The following is a 16,993-nucleotide window of genomic DNA, read 5'->3' as shown; positions in this document are numbered from 1 at the left end:
AGGATTTTTAGTTTATTCCCCTTGCATACCTTTATTTATTTATTTAGTTATTTACAGTGTTGGACTTTCAAACAAAACAAGTTATTTTTTACCCTGGGTAACTGCTTTGCCCTATTCTGTGGTATTCAGTTAAATAAATAAATTCAGATACTCAAGTTTTAGCACTTGTTTTCAGCTCAAACTCAATGATCTGTTATTTCACGCTTCACACTATCTTATTTAAGTAAAACAATCTGAACCATGTGTCCTGTTGTCATTAGTAGCTGGACTGACAATGATTGGAAGAGAGAAAGAAAGACATCCCATGGGATGGTTTTCTGAAAATGTTTTTGGCAGTCCAAGTTAAGAACAGATACAAAGTTTTTTTATGTGAATCCAAGGCAAGGATCTCAAACACTTTTCACAGCGATTGTGTTGACTTACTATAGGAGGGCTTCTGTCTAATGTGTAATGAACAGGCACCAGAAGAGGGGATTCAATTACAGCTGAAAAAGCTCAAACGTTTTTTAAGTTAAAAGGTTTACTTGAAAAATATCTATGAACACTTTCTGGAAGTCAACGTTTTTGGGTGTAATTTCCAAGAGTAACTGCAGATCCTTATCTTTATTTGTTGTAATTCATTTTAAACACTACAATCACCTTGAAAAAAAAATAAAAAATGTTAAAATAGGTGCTATAAAATAAGATTATTGTCTTCATCTTCTATTTTTCTGTTCACATGGCAGTGTGTGTGTTGTGTGTCCATAGTGTGTAACAAATATGTCAAGAAACCTAGAAGATAGATAAATATATTTATTCATAGTACACAAAAGAGTAGTCATAAAATGCTCTGCAGGTAGAATCACAGGAGCTTTTCTGGTTGACATGTTTGACAAATTTGAGAGTTTCTTTGTCTCTGTAGACAAGGGCGAGGCAGTTATCCTCTGGATACACTGTCAGAAGCTGTGAGGAAGAAACCAAAGCAATGATGATAATAACCAATTGAAGGTTTGACCAAGCATGCACAGTTACACTACAGTATATACTATGATCAATATTCACCTCTTCATCCTCCTCATTAGCAACATAGCACGTGAAGCCCCCATACTCTGACTGCCAGTCTACAAAAGATAAAAGTTTTTTATCAGTCAAAACAATGATAGATATTTTTTACTGTGTGTGTGTGTGTGTGTGTGTGTGTGTGTGTGTGTGTGTGTGTGTGACTCACCAGCACATCCAAAAGGCAAAATAAGGTCTAGAGCGTACTCTGCCCGTGCTGCCTCTCCATCGTGCAACAGAGTGTAGCTGCCATGAGACCATCGACGCAGCTCAGCACTACATACAGGTGTGCTCAGTTCTAAAGAATAATCACAGGTCAAAACTTATACACAAACACACACACACACACACACACAAACAAACAAACGTGTGCCTAAGGAGAGCATCTCATTCTGACACATACCTTTCTTTTCATTTGTGGTTTCTGACGTTTCAGTCAAAGACCCTGTTGCTTGTACATCCTTAACATCCTCTTTCTCCTCCTTTTCTTGGTTCCCTTCTTTTTCATCCTCATCATCAGCAGGACACAGGTAGTGTAGCTGAAGGCCGGTGAAGTTGGAGAGAAGCAGGAAGAAAGCCTCTGAATGAAGCAGCTCCCAGCAGGCACTCACACACTGTGGCAAGGTATCCAGAGAAGCCACTTCATAGCATCTAAACGCACACAAATATATGTAAATTAGTACCACACAAAACAAAAACCACATAAAATATAATCTGTTAAAATGAGCTATGAAACATGCCTTACCTCTTATTGGGCGGACCTCTCTTTGTCCACTGTATCTGATTGAGTCTCAGTACCTCACTCACCTCCCTGAACTTCTCCTCCTGTATGACAGACACATCATCAGAAAACAGGAAATGAGAGGATGTGGCAGGCAGAACATTCGTTGGACAAGTTACCTTGAGAAAATCTTTCAGCTGGATTTCAGAGCTGTCCTCAAACTCCCCCTGAACCTGCTCTTGGTAGGATATGTCCAGATACACTGGATTGATCCACTCCAACAGCAGGGTTTCCTGTAAAGCAGATTATGAAAGGAATAGTTTGACCTGTTGGGAAATAAACCTGTTCATGTTTTGCAGGGTTGAAATAGAAGATGTAAGTAAGGCATGCATCTGTCCATCAACAATGAGGTCCCCAAGCTGTCAATTCTGTGTGTGCCAAAGAAAATTCAGTTTTTACTTTTATACATGAAAAATGAAGATTTTTCTTTTTTTAGTTTACCTATATATGTTTTGTTGAGATGTTCGATATAGCAGCAGAAACGTTCTTAGTACTGCGGCCTGGACTTGGTGTTCTGGGTCTGTCATGTTAGGTTTACAGTAGCAACAGTAGTAGTGACAGTTTGCCAACCAACAGACTAGCCAATGTTAGTTACATTACTTTCTTTGTTGTTATTTGTGCAAACATTGTATCATGGTAGTTTGTTACAATGTTTGCAAAGGCTTTCATAAGCATGGTCTTTTTAAAATTATACCATTTATTAGCAATAAAAAATGGCAGGGTCCACCTTTAAATATGAGAATGGAAGGTCACTTATCAGAGTCCAATGGTTAACCTCCTGTAAAACTTAAAGGTCACAAAATATACTCCTTTTCAACAAGTTTAAATAACAGATAACCATGGCAAAGTGTATTTGGAATAATATTTGACTTTACACACTTCAGTGTTGGAAGAGATTAAAATCCAGATCCAATTTATTCATAACCAAGATGAAGCGGGGCTGTCAGATAAGACTTTGATACCTTTGGACACAGCAAGGCAAGCCTTCCCCTGTCATTGTGCTTAGTTAGACTAACCAGCTGTTAACATCTACAGTACTTCATATTTATCAGACAGAAATGAGAGTGATATCAGTCTTATTAACAAACTAGAACGACACTTTGTGGCCTTCATCAGGATGACCCTGATGAAGGCCACAAGCCGAAAACGCGTCGGTCTAATTTGTTAATAAAGTTGGTCTTCATACTGCTGGAGCTTTTTGACCTCATCTAAGCCTTTCGCTCTTCATGCACCTTGGTAGTTGGTGAAGTTGTGCCAGAAAATCCTCTGCTTCTTCAGTGATATCAGTCTCATCTAACTCTCAACAAGTATTCAACATGGTGTGTTTCCGAAAGTTATACTTTTTTACTTCAAATAAAAGGTGTAAACATCCCTGTGCATGTTTGACCAAACTCACATCTCTGGGTAAGTGGGGATTCCTTGGAACAGGGGGCTCTATGTGGCGAGGGGGACGCTCCAAAGAAGGTCCGTGAAACCAGCCGCTCAGGGAAAGACGACACTTGTCTTGTGTCAAAACTTCTGACACCTAAAAAAAAAATGAATGCCATCAGTTTAGAATCGCAGCTGCTTTTTTGTTTCTAAACTGCTGAAAGAATGAGGGGGTTTTCTAACCTGGTGAAAAGAGACTGGAGACACTTCAAAGAGGACAAGTGTGTTCAAAGATGGAACCAGAGACTTTAAGATGCTCTTTGGTTGAAAATTACCTGACAACAAAGATGAAGATTTTACAGAGGCAGATGATGTAAAAAAAAAAAAAACCCACAGAAATACACACACACACACACATAAAGGGGGATACTCACTGTCTGTTGTGTAAAGATCAAGTGTTCCTCCATCGCTGCTCTGCCAAGGAGGGACAAGATAAAGAATGAAAGCAACGCGCCTCCCCTCTAATTCATCATCATGACACAAAAGAATATCTAGAAACAAAAGAGAACGTCATGTTTATAAAAAGAAAAAACTTAAATGAGGTATGTTGTCAAATACTGCTATGAAGAGGCCTAAAAATATAACAGTACTTCCTGTAGGGTTTGAAAATAGAGCTCACCTGTGTGTTCATATTTAGCACAGGAGATATCCACTGTGGACTCCAGTTCAACCCCCAAAACCTCCCCGAGCCAGGAGCGGAAAGGGCCAAACAGCGCTGCCCTGCAGACACCGGAAAATGTGAACAGCTTTTCTTGTGCAATCCTGTTTTGTATTGACAGTGACAATAGTGCAGAAACTCTTTACCTTGTGTAAACCTCACAAAGCACAGAGATTGTTTGGCTGCTTAAACCTGCCATGACATTTTGTTGTGACATAAATAATAGATGAACACAAGAGGAGGCCGTTATTGTGTATCTAATCATGGTATTTATTCTCCAGGACTCTATCTCTTCAGTGGCTGTAACACTGTACAATCACAAACAAGCATTTTAAATAAATTACATTTCTCTGCTACAAACCTGGCATGACGTCATTGTTTTAAAAAGCTCATTATTATTTCATGACAGAGAGGTTTGTGTGCTATTTTGCTGTGTGGGGGATGTTTAAGTCTTAAGTCTAGACACCCAAATCATACTGATCTTGATTTTTATGCTGTGATCTTAATATTTGTTGGACTTGGTTAGAATAAGGAGCGCTGGGCAGGAGGTCAACGCCCTTACTGCTTGATCATTCTATAATAAGATTTTTGTCTCTTCACATTTATTTGAAATCACCAATTTTTACACTGATTTTATAACTGTCTGTAAATTTTACTGCAGAGTCCTGTCCTGCCAAACGATGATGCTTTCAGCTTTCATCATCAACAGCAGTGGATTTAGAAGGTACCATTATCAGGAGGCCAATGTTATCTCTGGCGCCCCCTAGTGTAAATGTCTCACTACCAACTGGACACTTCTATTTGTGTAAAATTGTTACTGGTAAAATCAACCTTTTTAAAAACAAAATAAACAATGTTTGGATTACTTTAGTAAAAAATAGAGCACACAGGATGAGATGCCAAATAGGCCATGAGGTGTCAAAGTGAAGCTGCTCATCCGGTCATGAAAGATATACAACTAAGCAACTTTTTGGGGGTATTTCTCATTGGAGAGAATTAGCTCTTTTATAATAATGCATGTTTGTTCAAATATATCATCACAACACATCATATTTCACTGCGCCTACAATCACAACACAAAAATGCTCACACCGAGATACATTATGTATCTTATAGAAAAACAAGGGAAACCCAGGCCTTATCTTTACCTCAGTCCTGCGATATGTGGCTCCGTCCTTTTCTTCAAGTCGTCCGACTTTATAGAAAGAGCAAAACAAGTTTAAACAATGACACAACATAAATCAAAAGGAGAAATAAAACATCAGTTATAAGATATATGATCGTGACACACCTGTTGAAATTTGTACAGGTCGTTTGATTTCTCATGGAAATTCAGCCCCAGTAGTTCTTTCTGCAGGTTCTCTACAAAGGTCTCGCTGCTGAGGAAGTTTCTGATGATGCAGTGAGGAAAAGGCTGACAGTCCAGCTCCAGATCTCCTGTGCAACAGAAACAAACAAGATCACGTCTCAGTCTGACTGGAGGGGAAATTGCGAGGCTGCTGTTGATAACTGATGTGTAATATCACTAGGTCTTCCTGAACCTATGTAATATTAAGAACTGATAAATACATCAATATAAGCTGAGCCAGTTAGATAAATACCTATAATCATTATAGATCATTTAAGTAACTCATTTGAGGAAATTCACAACACATTACTGAAACACATTTTGTTATGTGGTGTTAAAGTGGTATCTTCTTTTTTAACCCTTTACAGTAACTAGCTGCTTATAGTTGACAGCATAACTAATCTGAAGGACCTTTTTCTGTTATTGTTGTAGGATCTTTTGCACTAACCCTGACTGTAAGCACTCCTTTGGCTCCATGCCTCCTTCACGAACTTCTTCACCTGCTCTTCTTCTACAACTGCACTGAGTTCAGCTGATTCAAAACAAATCTTCTTCTTCTTCTTCTCCATTTTTCCGCCCTCGCCTGAGAGTCGTTTGGAAGCCATTTGAACAGCTGATACGGATGAATACAAAGTTTATGAACCGTCTTTGCAACACCAACAGACTGTAAATAATACTTATATACAGACTATTACCAGACTTAGGAGCAATGTGGGTACATGCGAGTGAAACGGCCCTAGTGTCGCAGGCAAATGACGTAATGGTAATAATGTTGGTATACGCCCTGAGTTGAGACTGTCAGGCAGCACCTTACAGTCTATGAGCAGCACTGACAAAATGCAAGAAATTGAAGTCGTCACAGTTCGTAAAATATATTGAACAGCTTTGTTCGACATAATTTGACATGTGTGCATCACACATTTTTACATTTAGGTATTTTTTGAAGGTAATACTTTCTAATGAACAATTACCTTACATCTACCCAAGTTTAAAAGCAATCCAGCTTGGTTAAATGTAGGAATGATGTCCTTTTCTTATAACTCATCATACAGCTGTTACTTTTTAAGTATTTAGAGTTCAGTAATTTCAGTGGGGTGATAATCATCAATCCCATTGCCTTTGCTCATTAAAATTAAAAACAAACATTTATAAGAAATGCTGACAAGAACATATTTACAGCTCAATGATCTATTTGGGCAAGGCTATGATTATGGGTTTTCAATTTCCATTATAGTTTAATGTTGCCCATTGTTTGTTCAGGTTTCATAAGCAGAGAGTCTGGAAGCTTGGATACTTTTCAAGCTAAATTCACACAGTGACCATTTGATTTACGAACATATAAAACTGACTCTTAAGGGACCAACATAATTGCCATTTCTAATACAGTAAATGAGCTATCAGTTGAGTCATCCAAAATACTTCAGTAGCAAATGCCATTCTAAGTACTTTAAGAAAAATATTTTAGCTTTGACATTTGAACATTGCTTCTATATCTGTCTGTAATTTACTGACAGAGAAAATAAACTTTTAGAACTCCGCTTAAACGTTTTTATATCATTCAGCAGCTCATTTGCTCTGTTCACTTTATAAAAACATACCCAAAGGACTGCTTTATTAAAAATAAAAGAAAACACAGCATCGTTACAGGTTAAAACAACAGGAAAGTCAATGATGTCATTTGTTTAATCAAACATCGGCCTCAACTGAGAGGATGTAAAATCTGATACTAATCCACACTGAATTACAGACCTGTATACTACAAAACAAGCAGTTTTTTTTCCAAGATAAAAAAAAGACAGATACATGACATTTTCTTCTAACAGTATAAACACCCCCTGTGAAACATGACAATGTCCTTTTCGTGAAAGTTGAGCTATAGATGAGACGTATATCTTTCCATCACATTGTCTTTCATCCGCACTCAGACAGAGCTGCACTCACAGAGACAGCCGGATGGTCTTCTGATCACACACGTTAGTTGTAAATGAAGTTGAACCTAAAAAAGGAAACGACAACCAAGAGTAAAGGGTCAGTGTTTGTTATGAGATCAAAGTTCTCACAGTAATACATTAGCCTTTTTAAAAATTATTCTCCTTAATATGTGCTATGGATTATTTTTTAATCACTGAGACTCTGCTTTGATGATCCTTGTTCTTCGTCATGTGAAAGTTTTGCTGATGACTTGACACTACTCCAGACATAACAGTGTGCCCACAAAGGTAGGTAAGAAGACTTCTTGCATGGGCAAAATACAAAAGAAACTGTATTTAAAATTGCAAAAACTTTGATAAAAAAAGATCCATTTAACAGCTTTCTTTGATCTCATGTAGTGATGTTAATTATAGATTTGATTTGTTTACATGAAAAACTCCAGTTTATTCATCATAGTTCATAAGGTTTTTCTTCCCTGCTCTGAGGGAAACAGGATGTCATTCTCTGGCAATATTCATCTATTTCTTTGCAATAAACACTTTGCTTACTTAAGCTTTTACTTAAATTTACCTTTTGGCACATTTAAGTAAAAGCAGACTCCAATCTGAAATTGCTGCCTTCAATCACATACTGTGTGAGCATGTCTTCTTTTGCCAGCTTCTTTGTATACATGAGTTGGCCCAGTTTCAGTTAGTGAATTTGGAGGGTGATCATTGAAGAATACATGAATTGGTTGGGTTAAAAAAAAACTGCTCTTGGAGGCAGACGTTATGATTCCAGATTGGATGTTTTTCACATTTATACACAATAACACTGAACAAAAGAAAATGAATGTTTCAACTGAATGAAGGCTTTCCACACATATGTCAAACATATAAAAAAAGAAGAAAAAAAAGACATGAACAATACCTGCTCAACAACTGTGGTAGACTGGAAATGATTGGTCCATATCCAGGCGCGTTGTCGTACAGTTCAAACAATGGTGCTGCCACCAGTTTATAGTTTTTGGGGACAGCAAACAGCGCTGAGGAAAAAGGTTTTGAAAACAAGAATTAATGACACCACCTCTCGTCTCATGTTAACATTTCTGCCTGTTTCTCCGACAGATCATTTCACTTGATTTGAATCAATTCGACGAGTTACATTGTGGTAGACTAACCTTTTTCCTGCAACTGAACCAAGAAAAGCTTTTTATGCTCCTTTGGTTTGGTGATGTGAGCTGGAATATAGGGATACTGCAAGACAAAAACAACTTCAGATCAGTCCGCTATCATGAACTACTTCTGTATGTACAGGAGTGCTTGGATACAGATATTTTCAAATTTCATCCTGGCTCTATGGAGTACAAAAAGGAAACTGTGTGCAATAAGTTCTTGTCAACAAAAAGCATTTTTCATTGATTTGCAATGAGTATACTATATACATGCATTAACGCGCCCGGAGTCATTTCATAGCTAGCCCTTTAAACATCAAGGTTTCTCTATTGTCTTTTGAGAGTTTACCTCTGAAATATTGTTCAATAAGAAATAACAGTGAAAGGCAGTGCGACAAGAACCATAACACATTTTGTATCTCTAAATCTAGTTTGTGCTTTTAACCCAAGACACTTGAACAGTGGTTGACCAATGGCTGCTAACTAAAGACGCAAAGATTGTAAAAATCAGGGCCAATGTCGATACAAAATGTTTAAAATAAGCAGATTCTGGGTTTATTTTCATTACTTCTTGGTAATTCTTCATGCTCATTTTTGCATGAGCGATGTGATAGGATGTGTCTAAAGAGCTCCTCGTAGTGCCTCTTCTTGAAATGTGACAGGAACATTTCTTACAAACTGCATGGCCCTGATCTTTCCCAGAAACAGTATTAGACTCCAACACTGCCTACATTTTCTGACCATGAGAACAAATAGTTCATCCAACTCAATCAAAAAAACATTCTTATCTGAATCAGCAGTTAAGTATACTATTTTTCAAGCAGTACATTTATGAAAAACAACTGCTACACATTGGCTACTGACATCAGGGCATGACCCTTTTTTGTCAACAGGACCGATGTTAAGCCGATGTGAATCTCTTCTGCTAACCCTATTTAATATTTTTTATGAAACATGCCTATGTTACAAATGATCTACTAACCTGTGGAGGCTCAAAGTTGGGGCGCCACCAGTTGCCAATACAGTCATCGATCACCCAGTCCTGCTTCACACCGTCTTGTCGACCAAGGATCTAACATTCAAACAAAAGTTAACAAATGTAAACTCATCTAGGAGCATACTAACAAGAGGCGTGTACTGTGCAGAGGTATTACCTCAGTCATCAGGCGTTTCAGACCCTCCACCTCATCTTCTCCAGGACTCAACTCGCCACCAGGCCTGCATGAAGGAAGCAACGACAAAAAACTGTTCAGCCAAAACAATTCTCATGCTTCATGCAAAGAGGTAATGAACGTTCATTCTACTCACAGTTTGAAGAAAGTTGTTCCCAGCTGAAGAAGTAAAACATGAGGCAGCCTGTGTTCATGGACAATTAGAACACCTTCCACTGTCCTGCGCATTCCCATTTTATCAAATTCTTCCCGCATCCGCTGGAAACGGGCAGCCACTGAGCTGTCCTTCTCATAAAGAGGCTCCTTAGTGCCGAATGTGTAGTTGGTAAGAGGGTATCTGAAGTAAAAACACACATGGTAGGTCAATGACAATGACCAGAGATTGTCAAAGTGTGTTTCACATCCTTGTGCTACGAAAGAATGAATGAGGGAAGGGAAATTTGCTTTGCACCAAGAGCATTAAAACATAAATTACAAGAGATGTTGAAAACCAACAGAACAGCTCATAACAACACTGGAACAAAATCATTAAAAAACATCACATAATATATCATATATTTAAGTATGTTTACATTTAGTGATTCATGCTAGACTAATTGTGAATTTGTATGTAATGTTCATTTAAATTATGGATGTATATACTGTATTTCACATATTTTAGTTATTTTCATAGGGCATATTTATTTTGTATTTATTCTTGTGTTATTTTATTTTATTTGATAACATGTAACACCACAATTCCCCAGTTTATGATAAATAAAGTACATCTATTCATCTATTTAAGCATTGTATGATTATGTAAGGTCTAGTATCAAGTTAAAATAATAAAAAGCTACTTCAAAAAGAAGAATTCAATCTGGAACTTCCCATTTAAGAATTCTGTACATCTTTGTTCTCTTTTATTACGGTGTCTAACTTTTGAGATAAATTCAGTGCAAGAGAAAGTTTTATTAAGTATATGTTGACTCAGTGCTCTCCAGGAAGTCAGGTTCTCTAAAGGCATCGTTGATTTTTATTTTATTTTTGAAGGTTTGCTTTCTTAGGGGCAGAACAGCTAAGCTGCTGGTCTTTCTTGTTCAATACAATTCCATTAAAACAGAAAAAATAAACCCAGTTTTTAATACTTTTCTAGACTTGATATTAAAAAAGTGAGAAACTTGAATATGTCAACCATTGATCAAATTAAATTATCAATGCTATTCGAATTTGTTTCGTGGCGATCAACTATTTGACTTATTGACTATTTTTTTTTTCTATATTTGTGATCAATAATCAAAGTTTCGTTTGTTGGCGCCCCAAAACACCAAACTATGGGGTCTGATGAATTATATGTAACGTAAACGTCCACAGCATTAATTCATTTGATCAGATGATCCACACACACAGAGAAGTTATGAATGCAGCATCGAACAGAAGAAGCGACCTCAGCTACACTCAGCTTTTATTGTATCGTTGTTTTACGTTTACATACAGGTACATTACTAATATCTGCTGAATGTGGGTTTTTTTCCCCCCATAATGTATTGTTGATATAAACTCACAGGTTGATGGTCCTCTCCAGTGTGAGCGGTTTAGCAGGCCCGGTGATGTATTTGTTCCCAAACTGAACGGCACCACTGCGCGGCCAGCCTGCATTGGAGCGATTTGGAGGCGCGACCGACATCTCTACCGTGAGCACGACGATGCTGAATCCTCCTGCACGAATACCTCAGTAGGTACTGTTTCTTAACTCGCTGGAAGATCTAATTAGCAAAATAAATTATGAGTAGTTGTGTGGACCGTACACAAAAAATTCTCTACCGTGGTTTTCACCATAGGTTTCCCCACGGTCCTTCTCTTCCGGGTGAAGTGTGGCTTTTTGGGCAATACTTCCGCCAGCGACCCCTGCTGGTCTGGGTGATTGACACCAGTGGTTAACATTTCATCAATCGCTTTCCATGTAGTTAAAGGGGTGACTTTTAACATTATATTGCACTGTTGTTTAGTATAATTCCAGTCCACCCTGACATCATCATATTGGATTATTTCCCTGTGAAGACATGGCTTTATGAGGAAATATATTAGAATTAACTTAGTGTTTAATATTTTGGCTTGAAAATATATCAAAGACGTTTTTTTCTTTGAAATTAAGGTAACTATTTTGAAATGAAAGTTTACTCAACCAACAATTAAGGTATCCACGTAACAATTAGAAAACCATGAGCTCCAGAAAAGCAAGAAAGTGTTTAGATTTTCTTGCCATTATTTGATTGGAAACCACAAGTACAAAGTATTCATGGGGGAAAAAAACAGAGGGAATGACAAAGTCAATTCAATAATCCATTTAATATTCATAACTATGTCTCTTATCCATCTATTGTAAACATGGTGTAGTTGTCATATGGTACATAATCATACGTGCAATGCAAAAATTCAAACATAAGTTAAAAAAGGACAAAGACACTGCTGGATTTGTTGATTACATAACACCAAAGGGATCTCAGTTCTTTGGTCCAGTGGCCCACCCTTTGTGGTGTGCTGCTGTAATGTGGTGGTCCCTGTAGGAAGTGCCATGGATCTTTTCCACTCATTTTCCTTTTACTGTGGTCTGTCCTGCCCGTCACAGTAGTTGGTCCCGTTTTTAGCAACATCATAGGTTTTTGAATTACTTCTCAGCCTCAGACTTGGTTTCTTCTTGTTTTTCACCTTCTATCAGCACCTCATCAACATCTTTTCCTGGTGCAGGCTTAGCCATTACTACTTCTGCTTGTATTGTGTCCTCCTCAGGTTTCGCAGCTTGTTCCTGCACTTCTTCATTAGTCCCTTGACGGTTGACCAGAGCTACTTTCTCATTTTCCTCCTTGCTTTCCTTTGCATCATCAACTGTCTCGCTCTCATCCATCTCAGTTCCATTGCTCTTTTGTACCGTCTTAAGCACCTCATCTGCAATTGGAAATAAAAAAAAACACACCCTTCAATTTACACCTCCATGCATATTAAGGAAAATAAATAAATGCAAGTTACAACGCATAAAATACAAAACTTATAATGTACCTGAGTCCTTCTCTGCAGGCTCTACACTGGCTCTGTCTTCAGGAGATGTCTGTAAATCTGTATCTTGGCCTGGACTTTCTTTAGAAGGAGCTGGAGTGGTCAGATGGTGAAAAGCAGCACTTGAGTTATCAGTCGGGGAGAGGTCAGAGATAGTTGGCGTGAGGGTAGTGCTAACACTGATGGTGTAAGGTTGGTCTGAGTCAGTCGTAGGTGGAGAACTAATAGCAGCAGCATTTGCTGAACTGGTGGTGGAAGTGGAATCTGAACGTTTTACAGTACTGGTTGTGGTGGTGGTGGTGTCTGTGGGGTTTGTTTCACTGGATGACGTGGAGGGAATAGACATATCAGCAGGGCTAGATGTGGTTGGATGAGGAATGGTAGAAGTAGAGCTTGAGTCAATGCAGTCGGTGGATGTTGGGCTTGCAGTGGTGGTGGTGGTGGTGGTTGTGGTGGTGGGTGAAAGGTCAGAAGGGACCAGGGTGGAGGAAGAGGAAATGGGGGTGTCAGGTGAAAATGGAGATGCGATGGCATCAATTGGGTCAGGAGGCGGAGATGTTTTAGTGACTGGTGAAGCTACCGTTGCACAGCTAGCTGAGGTGGCTGAAGTGGTATCATCACTAGCTTCAGCAATTAGATTGTTGTTAGTAGAAAAGACTGATCGTGAATCTGATGTGCAGGTGGAGGGTGACGAAGCAGTGGTGTCGACAGAAACTGCTGCATCAACACCAACAGCAGGTGTAGCATCAGCAGAGCAAACGCTTGATTCAGTTTGCAGATTTGTTGACGCTATGGAAACTTGAATTTTGTTGCTGGGAGCAGACACAGTTTCCAAGGTGGATATGGAAGGCATAGTTATGGTCGTTGAGCTGGAAGTGATGGAGAGTCTTGGACTAATGGGCTCAGAGGAAATGGAAGTAATTGAGACAGTAGTGGGAGGCTCTGTGGGTGTAGTCGTGCTGGTAGAAGTGGGTTTTTCAGGGGTGTTAGCCTCAGATTCAGGGATAAGCTGTTTGCTGTCAAGCTCTGTTACATTAGTGGGTGTTGTAGCTTCTGCAGGAGGGTTAACAGAGTCGGTGCATTTGTATGTGTCTGAGGACACTACACTACTTGAAGAAGAAATCATAGAATCGGTTGAGTTGGGGACTGCGTTTGAGATTGTCGGTACAGTAGGTGTGGTGGTGGTGGTGGTGGTGGTGGTAGCATTGATATCAGGGGTAGATGTAGTCGGACTCAGTTTAGTGGGTGTATTTGTCTCTCCCTCCTGTATTTGGGCGAGCTCGTTCTCAGGTGTGTTGCGTCCAGATGTTGAGGGTGGGGGACCTGGTTTGATAACTGGCTTTGGGAGCAAAGCGGGTTTCCCCGCTGACTCATGTGCTGACACACTTGGACGCATTTGATGCCTCGTATCTAAAGAAGAAAATGAATGTGTAGATATTTATTGTCATCATATATGCAAAAGAAGTAAATCCGTGTTTTTGTTTTGTGTTTACCTGACGATGCAGACATGGTTCGAGGTTTTGTGAACGTAGGTGGTGGCTCAGGCTTACTGTCAATGATAGTTCCTGATGCACAAACATAATTTACATTTTAGGAATTAATTCACATCTTAATGTCTATAATGAATGGAGAACAGCTTAATCAGCAAAAAGAGATATTAAACCTTTATTAGAGAACTTATCCAAGTCAAAAAGCCACTCCTTTTGATACAAATCCATCAACTTCAAAGATTAATGGAGCTCTACTGAAGGAGCAGGGAAGAGTTTAATCATACCAAGTATTAAATAAATAAAAGGACATACCCTCAGATTCTGCTTTTTTCATTTCTCCCTCCTGATTCTACAAAAACAAAAGAGGTACAGTATTTAAACAACTTTAAAGATGCCTACAGTATACACATAAACAGAAATAAACAAGCACAGACCTGTGTCTCTCCTGGCGGGACTTTGGAAACTCCAATACGTTGAAGCATGAGATGGAGTTTCTGTTCAAAGCTATGTTGGCCCTCCAACTGTTTCTGAAAGAAGCAACAGCAGAGGGGTGAGTTCTTTCCCAACTTATGTTACTATGTAACTAAACTTCAACTCTACTAGTATTCACCTTTCCAGTATTTCTGCCATAAGGAGTCCCTGCTGCTGCTGATCCAGAGAGCAGAATGAGAGACTGGGACTTCCCCTCTCTGAGAGCTCGACGGGGAGGCACCGCTTCACCTCTCAGCGTTGGGGCACCAGAAACAGGTGTCTCCTGAACAGCTGACTCTCCAGCGCTTGGATTCTCTTTCGCTTTCTCCTTTTCGTTCTCCTTGTCGTGCTCCTTGACTCTTTCTTTGTCTTTGTCTTTCTCGGCTCTAGCGGCCTCCCGGAGCGGGCGGATGAGATCGGTGATGGAGGTCTTTTTGGGGCGCCCGTCATGGCTCGTTTCTGACTTCAGACCTCGTCTCTTTTTGAGCGTAAAAAAATCGCCAAGCTTCCTCCTGAGTGTTTTGGTCTGGGGTGGACAAGGTACAGAGCTTGCAGGAGCCACCTCATGCACTGTGATAGTTTCCTCATCTTGTGTTTTCCTTAAGAAGGATCATATATCAAATCAATTAACATCCTTGAATACATTTATTAGGCACTAGACCTACATGGAAGTGTAAGAGGCAGCTGGTAGTACTCACAGTGTATCAGTAGGAAGTACTCTCTTAGTAAAGAACTCCTCGACACCTTCATCCACCCTTCCCATGTGCTCAAGGACTTCATTTTCACTCTCTATTATAGTCTCCTAAATAACATACACAGAAAGAAACAGAGATTTATTTTACACCAAAGATTAAAGAACGGATTTTGAAAAGCAACTTCCGTCGTACAAAACTTAACATTACATAACCCTAACCTCGGAAAAACCCACACACTCTGGTACCAGTATTCCTCCTGCCTCTATAGGTGTATTTTGGTTTGAATCTCTCTTCCAGCCATGCTACAAACCAGCCTCTCGGGAGTCAGTTGCCCAGTAACGTAAAATGGGGGGGCGTCACTGGATTTTGCATGCCGAATGAGAGCAGGATAACTCATTTTGCCAATGTAGGTAATGTGATATTGAAATTGCAGCGATTCAGTGCTGCATCATCCTGATCATATTAACATCTGTCACCACAAGTAGCATTAAAAGACAGGAGATCGACTGCAGAATGCAAATTCAGCAAGAGTCTTTGTTATAAATGATATCCTGTCAGGGGAATCGTCTGAATTTTGTCTCCCTTGCCATTGGCACCAAGGGAGTGACTGTGTCTACAGCCTTATAGCTCAGTGACAACACAATCAGCTCAGTGCAAAAAGGAGACGATCACACACACACACACAGACACACAGACACACACACACACACACACACACACACACACACACACACACACACACTACAATGAAATTCAACCTGTGAAGGAAGAAAGCCAACATCTTTTTTTCTGTTGGGCAGATAACACATTCACAAACACATTTCTAGTCAGGCTACTTCAAAGAGCCAGTGACCGGCAGAAAGGGACTGCCTCATTCAAACAGGGACCAGGCATCTTTCACAGCACCCCTCCTCAGTCCTTCCCTTCCCCCTGCCTCTCCCCTCTGTCCCTTTTTTCATCTCCTCCCATTTTCTCTCCTCACACACACCACCTTTCACTCACACTCCATTTTTTGAAAAACCTTCTCTCCTCCTTCACAGTACCTGCGGTCTGCTGGGGCGGTAGTTCAGTTTTTGTCGGTGAGGTCTTGGTCTGCTTTGGGTGTAGTGCCTAAGCGCTGGTCCGCCCAACGGCAGCTCCATTGGGGAGACACGGCACGCTGTTGCCGTGGAGCTCTGTTGCCGTGGCTCTGTTGCTGAGGCACGGTTGCTAAGAGCAGGAGCAGCAGCAGTATGTAATGCCTCCTCAGAGGTGGGCGGGGCACAGGCCGGCTGACTGACAGATGTGACAAGAGAACCTCGCCTTTCTCTGCCCCCTCCCCTCTGAGAAGAAAACCATGAGAAAAAGGTGGAGATAAAATAAGAAGATTCAAGGAGAGAGAGGAATAAAGTGACCACACTGATATGTATTTGATCCATGCATCATCGCCTGTGACATGCATATACATTTGAACATACAGCAATGAATATAGCTGAAATGAACAAAATGTTCTCTAGGTTATATAACAAATTAATAATTTATTTTATATGCGGAAAATATGCTCTCAAATCCTCTAATTGACAGATTGACCTGGTAAATTCTTATATCACTAAAAAAGTGAAGAAATTCAAAGGTTAATGAATTTCTAAGCAAGATGCAGCATCAATATTTGAGATGAAACTGTTCCGAACAACAACAGAGAGGATTGTTAGCAGTTCTTGTTGATGAGCTGAAAGACTTCCTCAGAATTGGTCTTTTGTCTTTTTCTGGCTATAAAACAAACTTTACTGAGGGCATGTGTGGCACATTTTATGGGAC

At 39.7% G+C, this 16,993-nt stretch overlaps 3 protein-coding genes across 4 annotated transcripts; all 3 read right to left on the bottom strand.

Annotated features, from left to right (window-relative positions):
- Positions 1-772: 772 nt before the first annotated feature.
- On the bottom strand, positions 773-6,008 carry ogfod1 (2-oxoglutarate and iron-dependent oxygenase domain containing 1). Its single transcript, XM_061045697.1, has 13 exons — positions 5,702-6,008; positions 5,197-5,342; positions 5,054-5,100; positions 3,867-3,967; positions 3,622-3,738; positions 3,431-3,522; positions 3,216-3,344; positions 1,939-2,052; positions 1,784-1,863; positions 1,442-1,689; positions 1,208-1,336; positions 1,042-1,100; positions 773-942 (listed from the first exon to the last, which is right to left on the bottom strand). The coding sequence occupies exons 1-13, from the start codon at positions 5,856-5,858 to the stop codon at positions 793-795; spliced, it is 1,569 nt and encodes a 522-aa protein (XP_060901680.1). The 5' UTR covers positions 5,859-6,008; the 3' UTR covers positions 773-792.
- An 823-nt stretch (positions 6,009-6,831) lies between these two features.
- On the bottom strand, positions 6,832-11,357 carry nudt21 (nudix hydrolase 21). The gene is made up of 7 exons (XM_061045890.1): positions 11,052-11,357; positions 9,647-9,847; positions 9,493-9,556; positions 9,321-9,410; positions 8,345-8,420; positions 8,095-8,209; positions 6,832-7,249 (listed from the first exon to the last, which is right to left on the bottom strand). Exons 1-7 carry the CDS (start codon positions 11,171-11,173, stop codon positions 7,228-7,230), a joined length of 690 nt encoding a protein of 229 aa, XP_060901873.1. The 5' UTR covers positions 11,174-11,357; the 3' UTR covers positions 6,832-7,227.
- A 459-nt stretch (positions 11,358-11,816) lies between these two features.
- Positions 11,817-16,682, bottom strand: LOC132979735 (mucin-2-like). 2 transcript variants are annotated; one of them, XM_061045588.1, is made up of 9 exons: positions 16,240-16,682; positions 15,200-15,303; positions 14,641-15,100; positions 14,465-14,551; positions 14,343-14,379; positions 14,034-14,105; positions 12,544-13,950; positions 12,344-12,432; positions 11,817-12,307 (listed from the first exon to the last, which is right to left on the bottom strand). In XM_061045588.1, exons 1-9 carry the CDS (start codon positions 16,612-16,614, stop codon positions 12,155-12,157), a joined length of 2,784 nt encoding a protein of 927 aa, XP_060901571.1. In that variant the 5' UTR covers positions 16,615-16,682; the 3' UTR covers positions 11,817-12,154. The 2 variants fall into 2 exon arrangements, with proteins under 2 accessions (XP_060901571.1, XP_060901570.1); XM_061045587.1 differs by having other exon boundaries at positions 14,465-14,557; positions 16,240-16,643.
- Positions 16,683-16,993: the final 311 nt, after the last annotated feature.

This window comes from Labrus mixtus, chromosome 1 (genome assembly GCF_963584025.1).
Source record: "Labrus mixtus chromosome 1, fLabMix1.1, whole genome shotgun sequence".
Lineage (NCBI taxonomy): Eukaryota > Metazoa > Chordata > Actinopteri > Labriformes > Labridae > Labrus > Labrus mixtus.
Note: the sequence above shows the minus strand (reverse complement) of the source record. Positions and strands in the feature narration are given on the sequence as shown.